Source organism: Cervus elaphus, chromosome 5 (assembly GCF_910594005.1).
Source record: "Cervus elaphus chromosome 5, mCerEla1.1, whole genome shotgun sequence".
Classification (NCBI taxonomy): domain Eukaryota; kingdom Metazoa; phylum Chordata; class Mammalia; order Artiodactyla; family Cervidae; genus Cervus; species Cervus elaphus.
The window spans coordinates 37,862,602-37,882,648 of record NC_057819.1 but is presented as its reverse complement, the minus strand read 5'-3'; the positions used below and the strand labels follow the sequence as shown (position 1 = coordinate 37,882,648).

The following is a 20,047-nucleotide window of genomic DNA, read 5'->3' as shown; positions in this document are numbered from 1 at the left end:
GAAACACAAACACATGGAGATTAAACAATATGGTTCTAAATAATCAATGGGTTACTGAAAAAATCAAAAGGGGAATCAAAAAACTTCTAGAAACAAATGACAATGAAAACACAACAACTTAAAAACCAATGGGATGCTGCAAAAGCAGTTCTAAGAGGGAAGTTTATGGCAATACAATCCTACCTCAAGAAATGAGAAAAGAAAGAAATCAAAGAGGACACAAACAGATGGAGAAATATACCATGTTCATGGATTGGAAGAATCAATATTGTGAAAATGAGTATACAATGCAAAGCAATCTATATATTCAATGCAATCCCTATCAAGCTACCAACGGTATTCTTCACAAAACCAGAACAAATAATTTCACAATTTGTATGGAAATACAAAAAAAACTCGAATAGCCAAAGCAATCTTGAGAAAGAAGAACGGAACTTGAGGAATCAACCTGCCTGACTTCAGACTCTACTACAAAGCCACAGTCATCAAGACAGTATGGCACTGGCACAAAGACAGAAATATAGATCAATGGAACAGAATAGAAAGCCCAGAGATAAATCCACGAACCTATGGACACCTTATCTTCAACAAAGGAGGCAAGAACATACAATGGAAAAAAAGACAACCTCTTTAACAAGTGGTGCTGGGATAACTGGTCAACCACTTGTAAAAGAATGAAACTAGAACACTCTCTAACACCATACACAAAAATAAACTCAAAATGGATTAAAGATCTAAATGTAAGACCAGAAACTATAAAACTCCTAGAGGAGAACATAGGCAAAACACTCTCCGACATAAATCACAGCAGGATCCTCTATGACCCACCTCCCAGAATATTGGAAATAAAAGCAAAAATAAACAAATGGGACCTAATGAAACTTAAAAGCTTTTGCACTACAAAGGAAACTATAAGCAAGGTGAAAAGACAGCCTTCAGAATGGGAGAAAATAATAGCAAATAAAGAAACAGACAAAGGATTAATCTCAAAAATATACAAGCAACTCCTGCAGCTCAATTCCAGAAAAATAAATGACCCAATCAAAAAATGGGCCAAAGAACTAAACAGACATTTCTCCAAAGAAGACATACAGACTAACAAACACATGAAAAGATGCTCAACATCACTCATTATTAGAGAAATGCAAATCAAAACCTCAATGAGGTACCATTATATGCCAGTCAGAATGGCTGCTATCCAAAAGTCTACAAGCAATAAATGCTGGTACATATACACTATGGAATATTACTCAGCCATTAAAAAGAATTCATTTGAATCAGTTCTAATGAGATGGATGAAACTGGAACCCATTATACAGAGTGAAGTAAGCCAGAAAGATAAAGACCAATACAGTATACTAACGCATATATATGGAATTTAAAAAGATGGTAACAATAACCCTATATGCAAAACAGGAAAAGAGACACAGATGTACAGAACAGACTTTTAGACTCTGTGGGAGAAGGTGAGGGTGGGATGTTCTGAGAGAACAGCATTGAAACAAGTATACTATCAAGAGTGAAACAGAACACCAGCCCAAGTTGGATGCATGAGACAAGTGCTCAGGGCTGGTGCACTGGGAAGACCCAGAGGGATGGGATGGGGAGGGAGGTGGGTGGGGGGATCGGGATGGGGAACACATGTAAATCCATGGCTGATTCATGTCAATGTATGGCAAAAACCACTACAATATTGTAAAGCAATTCGCCTCCAACTAATAAAAACAAATGGAAAAAATAATAATAAAAAAAAAGTAATTCATTATTAAAAAAAAGAAATAAGAAAAAACATCCAATAGACAACATAACTTTATACATAAAATAACTTGAAAAAGAACAAAAAAAATTAGTAGAAGGAAAGAAGCCATAAAGATCCAAGCAGAAATAAATGAAAAAAATATGAAAGAAACAAAAGTAAAGATTAATAAAAACTAAAACCTTGTTCTTTGAGAAGACAATAAAAATTGACAAACCTTTGGCCAGACTCATGAAGAAAAAAAGAGAGAAGAATCAAATCAACAAGATTAGAAATGAAAAAGGAGAGATTACAACAGACAATGGAGAAATATAAAGGATAATAAGAGACTTATTATGAACAACTACACAGCAATAAAATGGATAACCTGGAAGAAGTGGACAGACTTTTGAAAAGTTCAATCTTCCAAGACTGAACCAGGAAGAAAAAGAAATTATGAACAGCCCAATTACAAGCAACAAAATTTAAGCTGTGATAAAAAATCTCCCAAAAACAAAGCCCAGGCTTCACAAGAGAATTCTATCAAACATTGAGAGAAGAGCTAATGCTTATCCTTCTAAAACTCCTTCAAAAAACTGTAGAGGAAGGAACACTTCCAAACTCATTCTATGAGGCCATCATCACCCTAATACCAAAACCAGACAAAGACAACACACACAAAAAAAAACTACAGGCCAATATCACTGATGAAAATAAATGCAAAAATCCTCAACAAAATTTTAGCAAACAGAATTCAGCAACACATCAAAAAGTTCATACACCATGATCAAGTTGGGTTTATTCCAGGGATGCAAGAATTCTTCAATATATGCAAACCAATCAATGTGATTCACCATATTAACAAATTGAAAGGTAAAAACCATATGATCATCTCAATAGATGTAGAAAAAGCCTTTGATAAAATTCAGCACCCATTTATGATTAAAGCTCTTCAAAAAATGGGCATAGAAGGAACCTACCTCAACATAGTAAAGACTGTATATGAAAAGCCTACAGCAAACATTATTCTCAATGGTGAAAAACTGAAAGCACTTCCCCTAAGATCTGGAACAAGACAACAGTGTCCACTTTTGCCACTAATATTCAACATAGTTCTGGAAGTCCTAGTTACAGCAATCAGAGAATAAAAAGAAATAAAAGGAATCCAGATTGGAAAAGAAGAAGGAAAGCTCTCATTGTTTGCAGATGTTATGATACTGTACATAGAAACTGCTAAAGACAGGATCAGAAAACCACTAGAGCTAATCAGTGAATTTAGCAAAGTTGCAGGATACAAAATCAATACACAGAAATCACTTACATTTCTATACAGTAACAATGATAAATTAGAAAGATAAATTAAGGAATCAATCCCATTCACCACTGCAACAAAAAGAATTAAATATCTAGGAATAAACTTACCTAAGGAGACAAAAGAATTGTACACAGAATATGATAAGACACTAATGAAAGAAATCAAAGACAACATAAACAGATGGAGAGATAGTCTATGTTCCTGTGTAGGAAGAAGCAATATTGTGAAAATGACTATACTTCCAAATGAAGAAACTTATACTCATGACAGAAAGTGAAGAAGAACTAAAGAGACTCTTGATGAAAGTGAAAGAGGAGAATGCAAAAGTTGGCTTAAAGCTCAACATTCAGAAAACTAAGGTCATGGCATTGGGTACCCTCACTTCATGGCAAATAGATGGGGAAACAGTGGAAACAGGGAGAGACTTTATTTTTTTGGATTCCAAAATCACTGCAGATGGTGACTGCAGGCATGAAATTAAAAGACACTTGCTCCTTAGAAGGAAAGTTATGACCAACCTAGACAGCATATTAAAAAGCAGAGACATTACTTCGCCAACAAACGTCCATCTAGTCAAGGCTGTGGTTTTTCCAGTAGTCATATATGGATGTGAGAGTTGGACTGTAAAGAAAGTTGAGCACCAAAGAATTGATGCTTTTGAACTGTGGTGTTGGAGAAGACTCTTGAGAGTGTGGACTGCAAGGAGATCCAACCAGTCCATCTTAAAGGAGATCAGTCCCGGGTGTTCACCGGAAGGACTGATGTTGAAGCTGAAACACCAATACTTTGGCCACCTGATGCAAAGAGCTGACTCATTTCAAAAGACCCTGATGCTGGGAAAGGTTGAGGGCAGGAGGAGAAGGGGATGGCAAAGGATGAGATGGTTGGATGGCATCACCGACTCAATGGACATGAGTTTGGGTAAGCTCCAGGAGTTGGTGATGGACAGGGAGGCCTGGTGTGCTGTGATCCATGGGGTCGCAAGGAATCAGACATGACTGAACCAAAGGCAATCTACAGTTAATTTGATCCCTATCAAATTACCAATGGCTTTTTTCAAAGAGCTAGAACAAAAACTTTCAAAATTCATATGGAAACACAAAAGACCCCAAATAGCCAATGCAGTCCTTATAAAGAAGAATGGAGCTGGAGGAATCAACCTTCCTGACTTCAGATTATACTACAAAGCTGCAGTCATCAAGACAGTAGTACTGGCACAAAATCAGAAATATAGACCAATGGAATAAGATAGAAAGCCCAGAAATAAACCCATGGGTACCTTATTTTTGACAAAGGAGGCAACAATATACAAGAGGCAAAGATAGCCTCTTCAATAAATGGTGCTGGGAAAACTGGACAGCTACATGTAAAAGAATGAAATTAGAACACTTTCTAACACTATACACAAAGATAATCTCAAAATGGATTAAAGACCTAAACATAAGACCAGAAACTATAAAACTCTTTGAGGAAAACATAGGCAGAACACTCGATGACATAAATCAAACCAAGATCCTCTATGTTCCACCTCCTAGAGTAATGGTATAAAAACAAAAGTAAACAAGTGGGACCTGATTAAAGTTAAAAGCTTTTGCACAGAAAAGGAAACTATAAGCAAGGTGAAAAGACAACCCTCAGAATGGGAGAAAATAATAGCAAATGAAACAACTGACAAAGGACTAATTTCCAAAATATACAAGCAGCTCATCCATCTCAATGCCAGAAAAACAAACAACCCAATCAAAAAGTGGGGGAAAGACCAAAACAGGTATTTCTCAAAAGAATACATACAGATGGCTAACAAACACATGAAAAGATGCTCAGCATCGCTCATTATTAGAGGAATGCAAATCAAAACCACAATGAGATATCACCTCACACAGGTGAGAATGGCCATCATCAGAATGTCTACAAAGAATAAATGCTGGAGAGGGTGTGGAGAAAAGGGAATGCTCTTGCACTGTTGGTGGGAATGCTAACTGATACAACCACTATGGAAGACGGTATGGAAATTCCTTAAAAACTAGGAATAAAACCACCACATGACCCAGCAATCCCACTCCTAGGCATATACCCCGTGGAAACCAAAATTGAAAAAGACACATGTATTTCATTGTTCACTGCAGCACTATTTACAACAGCTAGAACATGGAAGCAACCTAGATGTCCATCAACATATGAAGATAAAGAAGTAGTGATATATATACACAATGGAATGTTACTCAGCCATAAAAAGGAATATAAAATTTGAGTCAGTTTTGATGAGGTGGATGAACCTAGAACCTATTATACACAGGTAAGTGAGTCAGAAAGAGAAAGATAGATATTGTATTGTAACACATATATACGGAATCTAGAAGAATGGTACTGAAGAACTTATTTACAGGGAAGTAATGGAGAAACAGACATAGAGAATAGACTTATGGACATGGGGAGAGGGGAGAAGAGGGTGAGACATATGGAAAGACTAACATGGAAACTTACATTTCCATATGTAAAATAGATAGCCAACAGGAATTTGCTGTATGGCTCACGAAACTCAAACAAGGGCTCTGTATCAACCTAGCGGGGTGGGATGTGGAGGGGGACGGGAAGGAGGTCCAAAAGGGAGGGGCTATGTTTATACCTCCGGCTGATTCATGCTGAGGTTTGAGAGAAAACAACAAAATTCTGTAAAGCAATTATCCTTCAATAAAAAAATAAATTACAAAAAATGGCACATATGTCTTTGTATACTTCCCATTTATGAATGCTGCATCCCAAAGGGAATAAGTCCAAATCAAAGCGCAATTTCTTTTTAAATTTATAAAGCAATTTTTCAAAAATATGTATTAAGCTATTCATGTATGCATTATATTTCAGCTGGTTGATTGCACCTCAATTAGAAAACTGAATTGAACAAAAATGTTAAGTGGTTATTAAGTGAAGTTGAATGAAGTCGCTCAGTCGCATCTGACACTTTGCAACCCCATGAACTGTAGCCCTACCATGCTCTTCCATTCATGGGATTCTCTAGGCAAGAGTACTGGAGTGGGTTGCCATTTCCCTCTCCAGGGGATCTTCCCGACCCAGGGATCGAACCCTGGTCTCCCACACTGCAGGCAGACACATGCCATCTATATTTTTGTAATATTACAAATGTACTATGCAGATAGTACTCAAGACTCAGGCATCTTTGTTATGAACACTAGACCACTTCAAGAAGTAATTTATACCTTCAATTGATGCATTATGTATGTCAGTACCTAAACCTTCTTCTTCATACTAATTGCCATCAACTGTCATACTCTCTCAAAGATATTCAGGGAGAATTAACAATGCTAGTACTCTGCTTTTTTCCGTGTTGCATTTTAGTCGTTCTTACAGAAAATCACTAATAAATGATTCTCTTTCTATACAATCTGAGCAGAAGAAAAAGTGGCTGATTACAGAACATCTGACTCGGAAATATTCTTATCAGAGGACTAACAGAAGTAAACAGCCTTATATTGTCTGGGCTGCTCATAAAGTCAACTTTAACTTCAAAAGCAAAAACACTGAACAAATTCATATTTTACCTCTCACTGAACCTTAGATTTGTCTATAAAAGGATCTACCACAAAGAACCATAGTAGGAATTAAACAATATTTGTATAGTATTTAAAATAGTAACCGAACAATAACTATCAGTATTATTATTATACAAAAGCACTTACGTTCACTCCTATTTTTTTGTGTGTGAAAAGTACCATCACGAGTAATATTAATCCTGTTAAGTTTTCTATTTAGATAGAAGAGCAAACTAAGCTGTTTTTTTGCCCTGTCAAAACTGACTTTAAAACTTTTTAAGAAGTAGGAAAAAATTGCACCAGATTAAGTTGATAAAAATTTAGCAAAGACTGTTTTCATTTTAGCTTCCTTTATTTTTCATCTGAAGTTTTCAGTTTTAAAGAAATCTAGTCTAAACACGGTGAAAATTACTGACTGGTCTAACGTCCAAAAAAAAAAAAATCAGCCCACATTTGATGGAAGTTCATGAACTTGGCAAAACTTTTGTTGAACCTCCCTGAGTTTCAGGTTTATTTGAAACCGAAACTAGGTGAGTCTCAGATTTTATTATGAAAGTTTCACAAAGTTCTACAAATAAAATGTGATTTACACAACAGGTAATATTCGATCCTTACCTGTTGCTAGCTCTTCTTCAAAATTCCTCAGTACTTATATCTGACTTTTTAATGCTGATATTATAATCTTCAGATTCTTGTTTATTCTTGTTTATATTTTTTAAAGCTTATTATTAAGAATAGGAATAAATATATGCTTATCTAATAAATATCTTGTGATAAAGCAAGTCACTGGCAACTCCCAGAAATTAACTTTTCCCTTAAGAAGGGTTAATTGTATAATGATTTCTTCCTCTTTATCTTAGGTAAAAGTACAAGTTTTTTCATTTTTACACTTGGAATTTCACATTTATTAATTTCAAGTTTATCAGCTCCAGTTATTTTTTGAGTGTTCTATATACAATGACTGAATTCTCCACATTCTTTATTTCTTAATAAATACCACACAGATAATTTACACGTCATTTCTTATTTTGGGCTTCCCAGGTGGCACTAGTGGTTAAGAACCCACTTGCCAATGCAGGTGATGTAAGAGATGCAGGTTCGATCTCTGGGTCTGGAAGATCCCCTGGAGGAGGGCATGGCAACCCACTCCAGTATTCTTGCCTGGAGAATCCCATGATCAGGGGGACTGACAGGCTACAGTCCATGGAGTCCCAAAGAGTCAAATTTAAATTTATTTTTTAAATCCACAGGAAGAGAAAAAGTGATGAAAGTACCATGATATATATTTTGATTTTGTTCAGTAATACTGTTATCTATGACTCAAGAACAAACATTTCTTTATTCTTTACAATTCATCTTTTAATATCAGAATAAATTAGTGACAAATTCCTGTGAATAGAGATTTCATAATATTAGGTGAATACCTAAATGCTAACACATTATAAAATCCCCCCTTTTAAGCTAATATAGTATAGAGAAGATGCGTAAGTAATTTGTCAGTCATTCAATGAGTGTTTCTCCCACTGTAAAATACATGGTGAAAAGGACAGAAGATCATGGAAAGGCCCTTGAAAAGTCTTTAATATAACATATATGTAATAAAATTAATCAATAAGGGTAAAAATATGTAAATTGAATTCGGTACAAAGAAAATACAGTCAAAAACAAGAACAAAACTGGTTTTGATTAAGTTTCTTGAAGGAGTTCTCTGTCTCATCCAAGTGTATGGCTATATTCATTTATTTATGTTTTTAATTATACTTTCTCCAGCTTCTTATTAAAGGAAATAAATAGAAAAAATGAAAAGTATGAAACTCAATGAATTTTCACAAAGTAAACACTCCCATGTAACAAGCAATGAGACAGAAACAGAATATCACCAAAACCTAAGTAGATGCCCTTAAACTCTCTTTTAATCACTAGCCATCCCATTTTCAAACACTAACTACTGACCTGACTTATAACACAACAGATTCGTTTTATCTGGTTTTGAACTACACCTATGTAAAATCATACAACATAGACTCTTCCTGCAACTGATTTCTTTCACTTATTGTTATGTTTTTGAGATTCATTCAGGTTTGAAATGTAACAGTAATTTTCTAACTCTCATATTTCATGATTTATTCATTCTATTGTTGCTGGACATTTGGGTTGTCTTTGATAAATATTTTTATGAATTTCTACTGTGTATGTATCTAGAGTAGAATTGCTATCATAAGATATGAATATATTCAGCTTACGAAATGGTGGCATACAACAGATTGGTAAAAATGTTGTTTACCCATTCACTTCTCCACCAACAGTGTATGAACATTCTTATTGCCTCATCTTCTCTCTTAGTTGGTCTGGAATTTTCATCTTAGTCGCACTGATCTTTGGCTAGTAGTTTTCTGTGCTTTTGAGCTTCTTTTCTCTTTATTAAATTACTTTAATCAGAGGCTAATTACTTTACAATATTGTAGTGGTTTTTGCCATACATCGTCATGAATTAGCCACGGGCACACATGTGTTCCCCATCCAGAACCCCCCTCCCACCTCCCTCTCCATCCATTTCCCAGGGTCATTCCAGTGCACCAGCCCTGAGCATCCTGTCTCATGCATCAAACCTGGACTGGCGGTCTGCTTCACATATGATAATATACACATTTCAATGCTACCCTCTCAAATCATCCCACCCTCGCCTTCTCCCACAGAGTCCAAAAGACTGTTCTTTACATCTGTGTCTCTTTTGCTACGTTTAATGGTTGTTGGAATATCCTCTACTGTGCAATGACTGTTTCATTTATATTTATTTATATGCTGGATGACTCTTAAAATTGAATTTTGGGAAAAGTTCATACTCTGAATATGATCCATTGTCAGAAATATGAATTACCAATATCTCCTTCTATGTGGCTGGCCATTTCATTCTTTGTTGTTTTCTGATGATCAAAATTATTTAATTTTAATGTAGTCAAATTAAGAAATATTTTTTATAGCAAAACCCTGGTATATCCTATATGTTTGGCTCAGCCCAAACATATAATGCACTGATAAATTAAGCATGTGGAAAGCTAGTTTGTTATGTCTAGCCAATTAATAAAAAACTGAAGTACACACAAAAATACAATCACCATTGTCATTTTTATTGATATATGCAGGATGAGATGGTTGGATGGCATCACTGACTCAGTGGATATGAGTTTGAGTAAACTCCAGGAGTTGGTGATGGACAGGAAGGTCTGGCATGCTGCAGTCCATGGAGTCAGAAAGAGTCGGACACAACTGAGCGACTGAACTGACAGTTGAATTACAATGTTTTAGGTATACAGTAAAGGGATTCAGTTAAACATATGTTGTTGTTTAGTCACTAACTCTTTTCCGACTCTTTGAGACCCCATGGACTGTAGTCCTCCAGGGTCCTCTGTCCATGGAATTTCCCAGTATCCCCAAAGATACTGGAGTGGATTGTCATTTCCTTCTCCAGTTATACATATACACATATTCTTTTCAGATTCTTTTCCATTCTAGATTGTTACAAGATATTGAATATAATTCCCTGTGCTATACACTAGGTCTTCATTGTTTATCTATTTCACATATGGTAGTGTGTATATGTTATTCTCATACTCTTAATTTATGCCTCCCCACTTCCTGAACTTTGATAACCATAAGTTCATTTTCTATGTCTGTGAGTCTGTTTCGTAAATAAGTTCATTTGTATCATTTTTTAGATTCCACATATAAATGATGTCATATGATATTTGTCTTTGTCTGACTTACTTCACTTAGTATGATAATCTCTACGTCCATCCATCTGCTATAAATGGCATTATTTCATTCTTTTTTATGGCTGAGTGATATTCCATTGCATATACATATAGGTGTATGTGTATATGTGCATATACATATATATATGTATGTATATGTATATGTATATACACACACACATATATATATATACACACACACACACACACACAGATGAATGGACACTTAATGTTGCTTCCACGTCTTGGATATTGCAAATAAAGCTACTATAAACACTGGGGTGTATGTATCTTTCTAAATTAGAGTTTTCATCTTTTCCAGATATGCGTCCAGTGGGATTGCTGGATCATATGGTAGCTCTACTTTCAGTTTTTTTTTTTTTAAGTAATCATACTGTTCTCCATAGTGGCTGCACCAATTTACCTTCCCACCAACAGTGTAGGAGGGTTCCCTTTTCTCCACACCCTCCCCAATTGCTTTATTATATGTAGACATTTTGATGATGGCCATTCTGACTGGAGTGAGGTTTTGTAGTTTTGATTTGCATTTCTTAATAATTAGTGACGTTGCGCATCATTTCATGTGCCTGTTGGCCATCTATCTGTCTTCTTTAGAGAAATGTCTATTTAGGTCTTCTGCCCACTTTTTTGATTGGGTTATTTGGGCTTTTTGTTTTTTTTAATACAAAGCTGAATAAGTTGTTTGCATATTTTGGAAATTGAGTCCTTGTCTGTTGCATCATTTGCAAATATTTTCTTTAGAAAACCCAGCAACACTGACTGGAATGGATTTAGAAGAAGGAGACTTACTATAGGCAGATCAATAAGAAATTATGGCAATCACTTATGTGAGACATAATATGCCAACAAACTAAAGCAGTAGCAGGATTATGAGGAGAAAAAAATGAATTCCAGAAAAATTTAGATAATTAAATTAATACAACTTGGTGTTGAGTAAGGAAAAAGAGAAATCATGAATTAATGGTAAGTATCTGGTTTGGGTAACTAAACAGCAGGATCAGTAAGACCAGGGACTGTATTTTGTAGAGTAGATTTGACGACAGTTAGTTCAACGTAGGCCATGCTGAGTTTTGAATACTTGTGAGATGTATATGAAATATAGATATGGGTAATTTCCTTCTTTCTGTTGTTCTTCATTTTTAATTAAAAAATATAATTAACATATATTAAATTGGTAATAAGATCAAAGAAGCAATAAAAATATATCTGCTTCATTTCTCTACCCACTCATATAGCAGAATGTGAAAATGAATGATAGCTCACTGACCAAAAATTCTGCGGTTCAGTTGTCACTCCTGGTGCCCACGTGCCACACATTACTCAGATCTCTGTGGCTGATCAGATTCAGGATTCATGATCCAGCAACAAGTCCTATTTCCATGCAGTGTTTAGGCTCAGTTACCAGTACATCCTGGTTATTTTCATCTACGGGGCTAACTTTGGCTTCATTCTTCTGTTTCTAGTCTACTCTGTTGCTGAGTCAGCGTTCTCAAGTTTCTTCTAGGTCTGTGGCCTTTCCATGATATCTGTTCCCAAGGCTGATTTTCAGTACTGTTCTTATCAGTTCTCTCCTCTGGGGATTAGGGTTCTTTCTCTTATGTACGCACCTTTCTGAAGTTAAAATTAAATATTTATTTATATATGAATATATATATATTTTCCTTGCTATTTTCCCCTGCCTACTGGTAACAAATACCAATACAGAATATTCAGTGTCTTTTACACGTAACTTATGTTACTAGTTTATGTTACTTGCTTGTATCCTTTTTGTTGTTGTTGTTTAGTCTCTAAGTTGTGTCTCACTCTTCTGGGCATTTTGGTTTACTAGTCCATTAAAACCAATACCAAAAGAAAAAAAAAAAAGAACTATGGAGAGTAGACTATAGATTTAAATTTAGAGAAAACTGCCTGGCATTATTAGCATATGAGCCATTCAGCTAATGCTGCTACATTCAGCAAAAACAGTTTTCCTGATGTAGCCACATAGAGGGAAAATTCAATTTCAATTAGTTCTTGGAAAATGATCAACCTCAAGAGAAATACTAATTTATCATTGCAATAAAAACAAACGTATCTCCTGACACTTGGAAAAGCACTAAAAAAGAGGGGGAAATGAGATAATTAGAAGATCTCACCTAAATTTATAACAGTACTTTGGTGAAAAGTGTTGAGGGAAACTTATAGTGTTTTCATTTTAGGATTATAAAACCTTGTTTAAGATGTTACACAGTAGGCATGTTACCATTAAAATCTTGGAAGGGGTGAGATCCTGGATTCTCCCTACACTTCACATATCACCTCATTCTACCCCCTACCACATACAGAGCAAAATAATATCCTGTGATTTCAATATCACATAAGATCCCAACAGCTTACTAGGTGGCCAGAGACTCTGTGCAGGCCATGTCTGCCCAGATGTGGACGTGTTGCCTGCTACCCTAATGGTGAGCAGTCTTGCCAGTGCAAATTAACTCACACTCTTAAGAAACAAAATCAAACTCTAAAATTCTTCTGCAGAGAATTTTTAGGTCTGAGGATACAATTTACCATTGATTGTAATATGGTAAGAGACACTGCAAATGAGAGTTTAGGCCAGCTGAGCTAGCAATACTCTTTCTTAATACTCTTTCTTAAGAGTATTTCCTACTCCCAACTTTTACTTCCTTAACTTCAGCATGTTGATTCTTTACTCATAAGTTTCAATTGGCAGTCACAAGAACTTTGAGAGAAAAGAGGTTTTTTGCCTTCTCCTTTAACCCAACTGACAGGCTTCCATTTGCCTTCTCAGAAAACAGCCTCCACCTCTTACAGGAAGCTCTTCCAGCCAATGCTCCCCTCTGGGTCTCATAACAAAGCCAGCAACACAGCCCAGGCTGTTCTGCTCTCAAGGGTCTTTCAGTAGGTTCAGTCTTGCTGAAAGGCAGTGCCTGCCATCTAACCTTTGTATTGCATATCTACAAAGGTGAGATGAAGGAACACAGGGTGGGCAGAGCTGACCACTCAGTCCAGAGAAGGAACAGAAAGAGACAAAAACAGAGTCTGGGATCCAAAGAGCCTAAACACTGTTTGGTTTGGACTTCAAACATGGCACCTCATCAACAGGAAATGTCAGCTTATTAAAGACTTCACATGGCATCATCAGACCCCTTGGCAAGGTTCCCAAGATCACACTGAGGGGAGAAAAACAATATGAACCAATATGAATGTCTAGAGTTCCTTTCTAAGACACAGAGTTTACTAGGCTGGCTGATTTGGCAGGCTGTTAACAGAACTAACTTGATTGCTTTGGCAAGGATAAGAGGATGCAGAAAGAGATCACCCAGCTCTGAGGCCAGCTATGAATTCCAATGATTATCCTGTATGCTGTTGACCTGATGTCATTCAAGAGATGTAGGTGGCTCAGACTGGTGATTGTAGAAACATCACCAAAAGCAATCACTGCTGACCGAAGTTGCCATTTATAGGTGGAAGGAAAATGCCTTTTGTGTCTGAGGCAGGTGAGAGTCACTCCCAGGCCTATTACTTTTGGGGTTGAATTTCTAAAAAGCATGCATTTACATGGGTGCTTGCCACACCCAGGAATGTGCCACTTGTTTTATCCTCATAGTTATCAGTTTGCTCTTGAAACTGCTGGCTATAAATCTTTCTTGTTGGGGGATAGATCCTACTCCTCTAAAACTCAAAGTATGTTAAATTATTTGTTGCATTAACAGAACTTCAGTTTCTTCTTGTCCAGGGAGGAAAGAAAGACACTCACCTCTGGTACTAGTTACATGGCACGATGGTTTTTCATCCCCTGGAAAAGAACAGGAAGGAGAGACACATTTATAAGCCGCATGAAGCTCTCTATTGACTAGTTTGTGCTTTTGTTTCCCTCAGCACACCTGATCAGCTTCACTAACCAGTTTTTACAGCCTCTGAAGTTGTGTTGCTATTGAAACTTGTAGCTGAATATAAAGGAACAAACAGAAAGCAACATAGTCTGTCTTCACTAAGGTTTGTAGGATACACCCCAAACGACGTCCTCTCTCACTGCAAAATGCCTATGTCACTGAGGCAGCAGACACACAGATTCATTCAGCATTAAAGACCTTGCCTTTGGCTCCAAAATCCCTGCCAGCATCCTTTATTCTTCTTGGCATCTATCCCTTTAAATCACACCATCTTTGGAAAGCCAGGCCAGGCAGATTTAGTCATAGAGAAAGATCACAGAGATCTCCTTGAGATGGGGAGAAGGAAAGGGTGTCTGTGACTAAGCAGAGACATTTGGCCTCATTCATCCCAGGTGCCTGCAAATCTTTCTCACACCTGGTGAACTGTAGTGAACCATGGGTGTCAGTGAACGTCTCAAAGAGGCTCAATTCTGCAGAGCTTCAGTTATTGCTTCAAGAGGTATCCTAGATTCTAGACCACACTTGAAAATATAGTCTGTTTCTCCAAGGGAAATGTATTTCCCTTATTTAATACATACCACCTGCCTCAGGTTACTTTCTCAGTGCTATAAAGATGGCTACCCACTCTAATATTCCTCAAATACCCCCACTCCTTATTTGTTTATATAGAATGGATGGTAAGTTAAGAATCTAGGATATAATAAAATAGGCGATTTATTTGATGATTTGAGTCAAACTGCTGTTCATTTCAGCCAGCAGTATGTATGTAATTCACACTACATGTGCAAGTCACTACATACAGTAAGAAGGAAAATAAGAAATGCATAAGTTTCCAGGCATTAGTTAAAGAAAAAACATATTTTCTCTTAACAGACCAAACTTCTAAAGGTTAAAACTGGAATTTTTTCATCATTTGGCAGGATTCATATATTAGTATATAAACCAAAACTTGGAATCGTAACAGAAACCATCTTTTAATAATTTAATCTGAAAAGAAATTAAAGTGCATTGGATAGCTCACACAACTTCTAGAAAGGCCAGATAATTAGGTTTGGAGGCTGTGCAAACCCCAATACCACAGTGCAGGTTCAGTGAGGCAGCCTCTACCGCCATCAGTGAGCACACCCTGTCATTAGAACTTTAGCTACTTCTATTGACCCTGGAAATTAAAGGCTCCCCTCTTCCCACGGCAAAATGAACTGTATGTGGCATCTACACCTTTCAGTCATTTGATCCTAAATCAAAATCTGGGGTAAGAATATCTGGTTGACAGATCCTCATTCACATGCAGACATTCTAGCTGCACAAAAGGCTGGGAAAGCCTGTGGACCACACTGACATCTCTAAACTGAGAGATACACATTGCCAAAATTCACGGATAGAAAGAGAGAATAATTATTCGACAACAAATTAGTGGCTTTGCTCCAAAATCTAACGGTCTCTCAGGGTTTGTTGCCAACTCCATGGAGATCCTTTTCTGCCACAGACATGATAGTAATACCAATTCCCCAAGACATGAGAAGCATGAACAGCTAGATCCAGGTAGGAAAACCTCTCTCATGCTGAGCTTGACTGAAAGTTGGTAGCTTTGGCAACAATCCAGTAAATAAGTCAGAGAAATTCACCCAAAAGAGTTATATGTCTCCTCCAAAATCTAAAGATGTTATCCAAACATTGCTTCTTTCTTAATGGTACGGGGATAAGGTGCGGCAACTCACACTTAACTGTAAAAAGTCCACACCACTGGATCAGTATTTCTGTTTTTTCCCTTTTGCCTCAGTTTCTAATATGCTCAATATGATATTATTATGACTCCTGTCTTTCTTTAAGGTAGGATACTTTATTCACCATGGGTTACTTTGCATTAATGATGCTTTTTTAATTTTTACATTAAAATATTTTCTACCTTGATGACTGAGTTTTTTAGTGTCCCCTAAATTGTGTGTCCTTAAAGAGTACCTCACTAAAACTGGGCCTGCTTTATGTCCATTCTCAGGAGTAGTCAACTTCCCTGCTTCCAAGAGCTCTGTTATATTAAGGGAGATGGATACAACATGCACTTTGAAGAATATAAAGATATGGGTAGGGGTATGCAACATGAAATAGGATGGCTGGATGGCTTCAGAGAAAAGGTAACATTTGAGGAAAGATATGAAAAAGGGAAGAGAAGCCTATATTTGTGTTTACACAGGTTAGTTAGATTTTAGAGGGCTACTTATTGATGTGGACTTAGAAACCGGATGATGGGGTATCATCACCAAATCTCTCTCAAGGTCAGAGATTTGTATTATCATCCAGTCATGGAGCCTATCAAGATACACTTCCCCCCTTACCTCAGTAACTAAAGTCTCTGCCCCAATAGTCAGCCTCTGACACTCTGGGATTCTGGTCTCCCCACTGAAATTTGGTACCAAATTTACACAGAAACTCCCACCACCATCTCTAGCCAACATAAAATACCCATGCCCATCATTTCCAGAATGCCTTGAGGGCCAATTACATAGTCAAACTTGAGAACAGAGGGTTTATATATCCAAAAATAACTGCCAAATTTTGTAATTTCATATATATATACATATATATGTACGTATGTATGTATGTATATAATCTGGAGGATGCACATGGGAATAGATTATCAGGGAACTAAACCAAATAGGGAATAACATAATCTCAAACTGAGTTGAGTTTATCAATACACATATGCATTTACTAGAGAGTCTGAATTCAATATGCAAACTCAAGCAGTTGAGTGGTTCCAATTTATTTGCCTGACTGTTTTTGATAAAACCTGGACTCAATATTGATCTTAACTACAATGAATGGCGATATCAAAAATTCTTTGGAATAGTGTAAGGAAAAAAAAACCTAGAACATGTAGGGTATTCTACCCATTGGAGTATATTTATCCCATGTAGTCTCTCTACCAACCACTAACCATTCAAGAATGTGCTAAAGACTATCCTTAAGACACTGAGAAATTAGTTTTTGAAAGACACTGATATTTTGTTTTATATATTCATATTATGTGGATATTTTCAACACAGGTTTGAACAGAAATACTATTGCCTGAAGGGTGTTCTTGGTTCCAAAACTATATTCAAGTAGAAACTAGACGTAACTATCATACGGCAAAATATGTCCCAGTTCACAACTGATGTGGGAAAAAATTCAATATGGAAAGTTAACTCTCTCACTTTAAGAACTGGTAAAGTTTCTCCTAGTAACTTGTACCTTAATGCTTTTACTAAAGACAGAAAGCTTAATTTATTTTCATTTTACGAAACATTATAAATTGAAGGAATTTCTCTTGCAATGAGTGTATTTATCTGTTCAGAAGGAACTAGTTGCTGACTAAATGATCAGCCTTCAATTCTAGGAAAACAATATCTATTTTACAGAACAAAAATTTAAACTCTAAAATAAATTCTAAATGAACATGTCAGAACACTCATGAAGTTTAAAAAAAAAATCAGTTTTCTGATAGACATACATTTTTTGAATCTGTCTTGAATCAGAGATGTCTCACTTCTGTGACAGTTGTTGCAAGAATTCACTACTGGAATGGCCCCTTAACACATCAATACTCCAGAACTCACCACTTTATAAAGGGTTTCAGGATGGCTCAACGGGTTAAGAATCCGCCTGCAGCACAGGCGGTACAGGAGAGGCCGGTCTGATCCCTCTGTTGAGAATATCCCCTGGAGGAGGAAGTGGCAACCCACTCCAAGGTTCTTGCCTGAAAAAAATCCCATGAACAGAGGAGCCTGGCAGGTTACAGTAGCAGAGTTGGACACGGCTTAATGAGTAAGCATGTACTTTAAAAGCTGAGGCTAGACTGGACCTAAAGTCCTCATCACCTTCAAGGCTTTTGCCACAATGGTGAATTATGGGTTTATTGGGCTTACCTTAGTTTGTACCTTTTCATTTTTCTCTTATGCATTACCATATTTCTCCTATTATTTGCAATAATATTCTTTGATCAGGTTTTTTTTTCTTTCCCTAGTTCTGCAGGCATAATCACTGTTCAGTATGTCATTATTACCTTTTCCCTTGACCATTAAAGGAGCGTTCTACATAGTATGTTATCCTCATTTTTTTCCTGCCTGTACAGAATTTTCTCCAAAAGTATTTCCTATCACCACCTCCTTGCAATTTACCTTGCAGCTAATAGCTGTACTTTACCGTCAAGCAATTAAATTAAATCCCTCGGTTGGATCTTCAAGGAAATTCAAGAACGTATTCTCTTTCTTATTTAGAAGAGAAAAGAACTTCCCACTTTTTGATCAAAACATGCCTGGTGGAGATGGGCTCCCTGACGACGCGCCTGGCCAGCCCCAGGTCACTTCCGGTCCTGAGAACACAGCCCCCGCCTACCCTCTGAACCCTGGAGGGGCCGGGTCCCCAAGTCCCCAGCAAGAAGCGGCCAATGGCCAACCGGCCGATGGTTTAAGCAGTGGGCCCATCAGCCCAGAATTTGACTCCTCTGATGAAGCCACCCAGACCAAGGCAGCCGAGGAAGAGACCCAACGCCAGAAGGCGAGGCCAGAAAAGACCCCAGGAGGCAGATGAAACTTCCGGGACCCTTTTCCAAGGGCCGACAAACTGGACTGGGACACGCTGGACGACCCAAACCAACCCATTCGAAGGTGGCAGAGCAGCCGGGCCCCCAAAGAGGGGCGGCCTGGCCGTGGCGGAGGAACAAAACTCTGGGCCTGTGGCCTCAGAGACTCACCTGTGAGGAAGTGGCTCTGGCTTAGCCTCAGCGGACGGACATGACTCGGTGGTAAGACCACATTCTGCATCGCAGGGGCGGCGGGCGAGCAGGGAAACCGAGTGCGTGGGCTGCGCCTGCTCTCACCGCAGTCACATATGATATGCCCCGCTTGACCCAGGAGCACCTCCAAGACCCAGCCGAATGCCGGGTTCCGGCCAACCTGGACTTTCTGGAGCAGTTTGTGTCTCCCTCGTTTAAGAATTAACCTGAGGAAACTGTCCTTATACCTCCAGCTTGACCACTCCTGAAGAGCAGCCATGAGAGATCGCCCAGCTGGCGCCGAAACCCACCTCTCGCGAGATCCAGAGGCATCTTCCTTACAAGGGCCTCCTGCAGTCGCGGGCTGGAACTTGACCTCCTTGGAGCCCCAACTGGTCCCGCATGTCCTTTGCCGCATGGAGGACCTGGAGGCGGGGAAGATCATGGCGGGGTTCAAGCGGATCACGCACCAGGCAGTGAGAAAACCCAGCAAAGCTGAGATGTAGACGGTCCTGAAAGAGGCCTGAACTCCACGAGAGAATCTTTCTCTGACCTCCTCAAGCTGTTTGAGAAATAGAATGCGGTGATCAAAGGCTAGTGCATGCATGAGACTCGCTGAAGACAAGTGTTGAGAATTTCATTTTATGAATTGAAAAGGTATCAAGCGCTGAAGACCCCAAAAGAGAAACTCAAGGTGTCAAAGGAGGAGATGACCCGGGTCCAGAGCTTGGCCCGAGTGGAGGCCTTGGTCTTTCAGGCCATCCTGGAGAAGGAGCTGATGTGCATCTGGCTGGAGAAGACAACTAAGCAGAAGAATAGAGAAAACGGTGAGTGGCCCAAAAGCCATGATAGCCTCGTATCCAAGGTGGAGATCACCTGACATGTAAGTCCCTGACCAATGCCTGTCCTCCCTCCTGTCTGTCTGAGTCTTTGAGTGTTACAGGGTCTCGTGTTCTTCTTTCTGTTTTAATTCAACACTTTTTTAAACTAGATGACTTTAAAGGGAAGGTTCAATACAGTTAAGTTACAG

At 38.0% G+C, this 20,047-nt stretch overlaps 1 protein-coding gene across 1 annotated transcript; it reads right to left on the bottom strand.

The window, feature by feature from the left end:
- Window positions 1-14,140: 14,140 nt before the first annotated feature.
- On the bottom strand, window positions 14,141-19,624 carry LOC122693149. Its single transcript, XM_043900738.1, has 3 exons — window positions 18,997-19,624; window positions 17,861-18,000; window positions 14,141-14,167 (listed from the first exon to the last, which is right to left on the bottom strand). Exons 1-3 carry the CDS (start codon window positions 19,622-19,624, stop codon window positions 14,141-14,143), a joined length of 795 nt encoding a protein of 264 aa, XP_043756673.1.
- Between the last annotated feature and the right edge of the window lie 423 nt (window positions 19,625-20,047).

Coding starts and splice junctions, on each gene's coding strand:
- LOC122693149 (XM_043900738.1), bottom strand. CDS start 19,624: ATGCATGCACTAGCCTTTGATCACCGCATTCTATTTCTCAAACAGCTT. Junction 18,001..18,996: donor CCAGAGCCACTTCCTCACAG/GTGAGTCTCTGA, acceptor GATTTTTTTCAG/GCAAGAACCTTGGAGTGGGT. Junction 14,168..17,860: donor CTGAAACCCTTTATAAAGTG/GTGAGTTCTGGA, acceptor GTTCTTTTCCAG/GGGATGAAAAACCATCGTGC.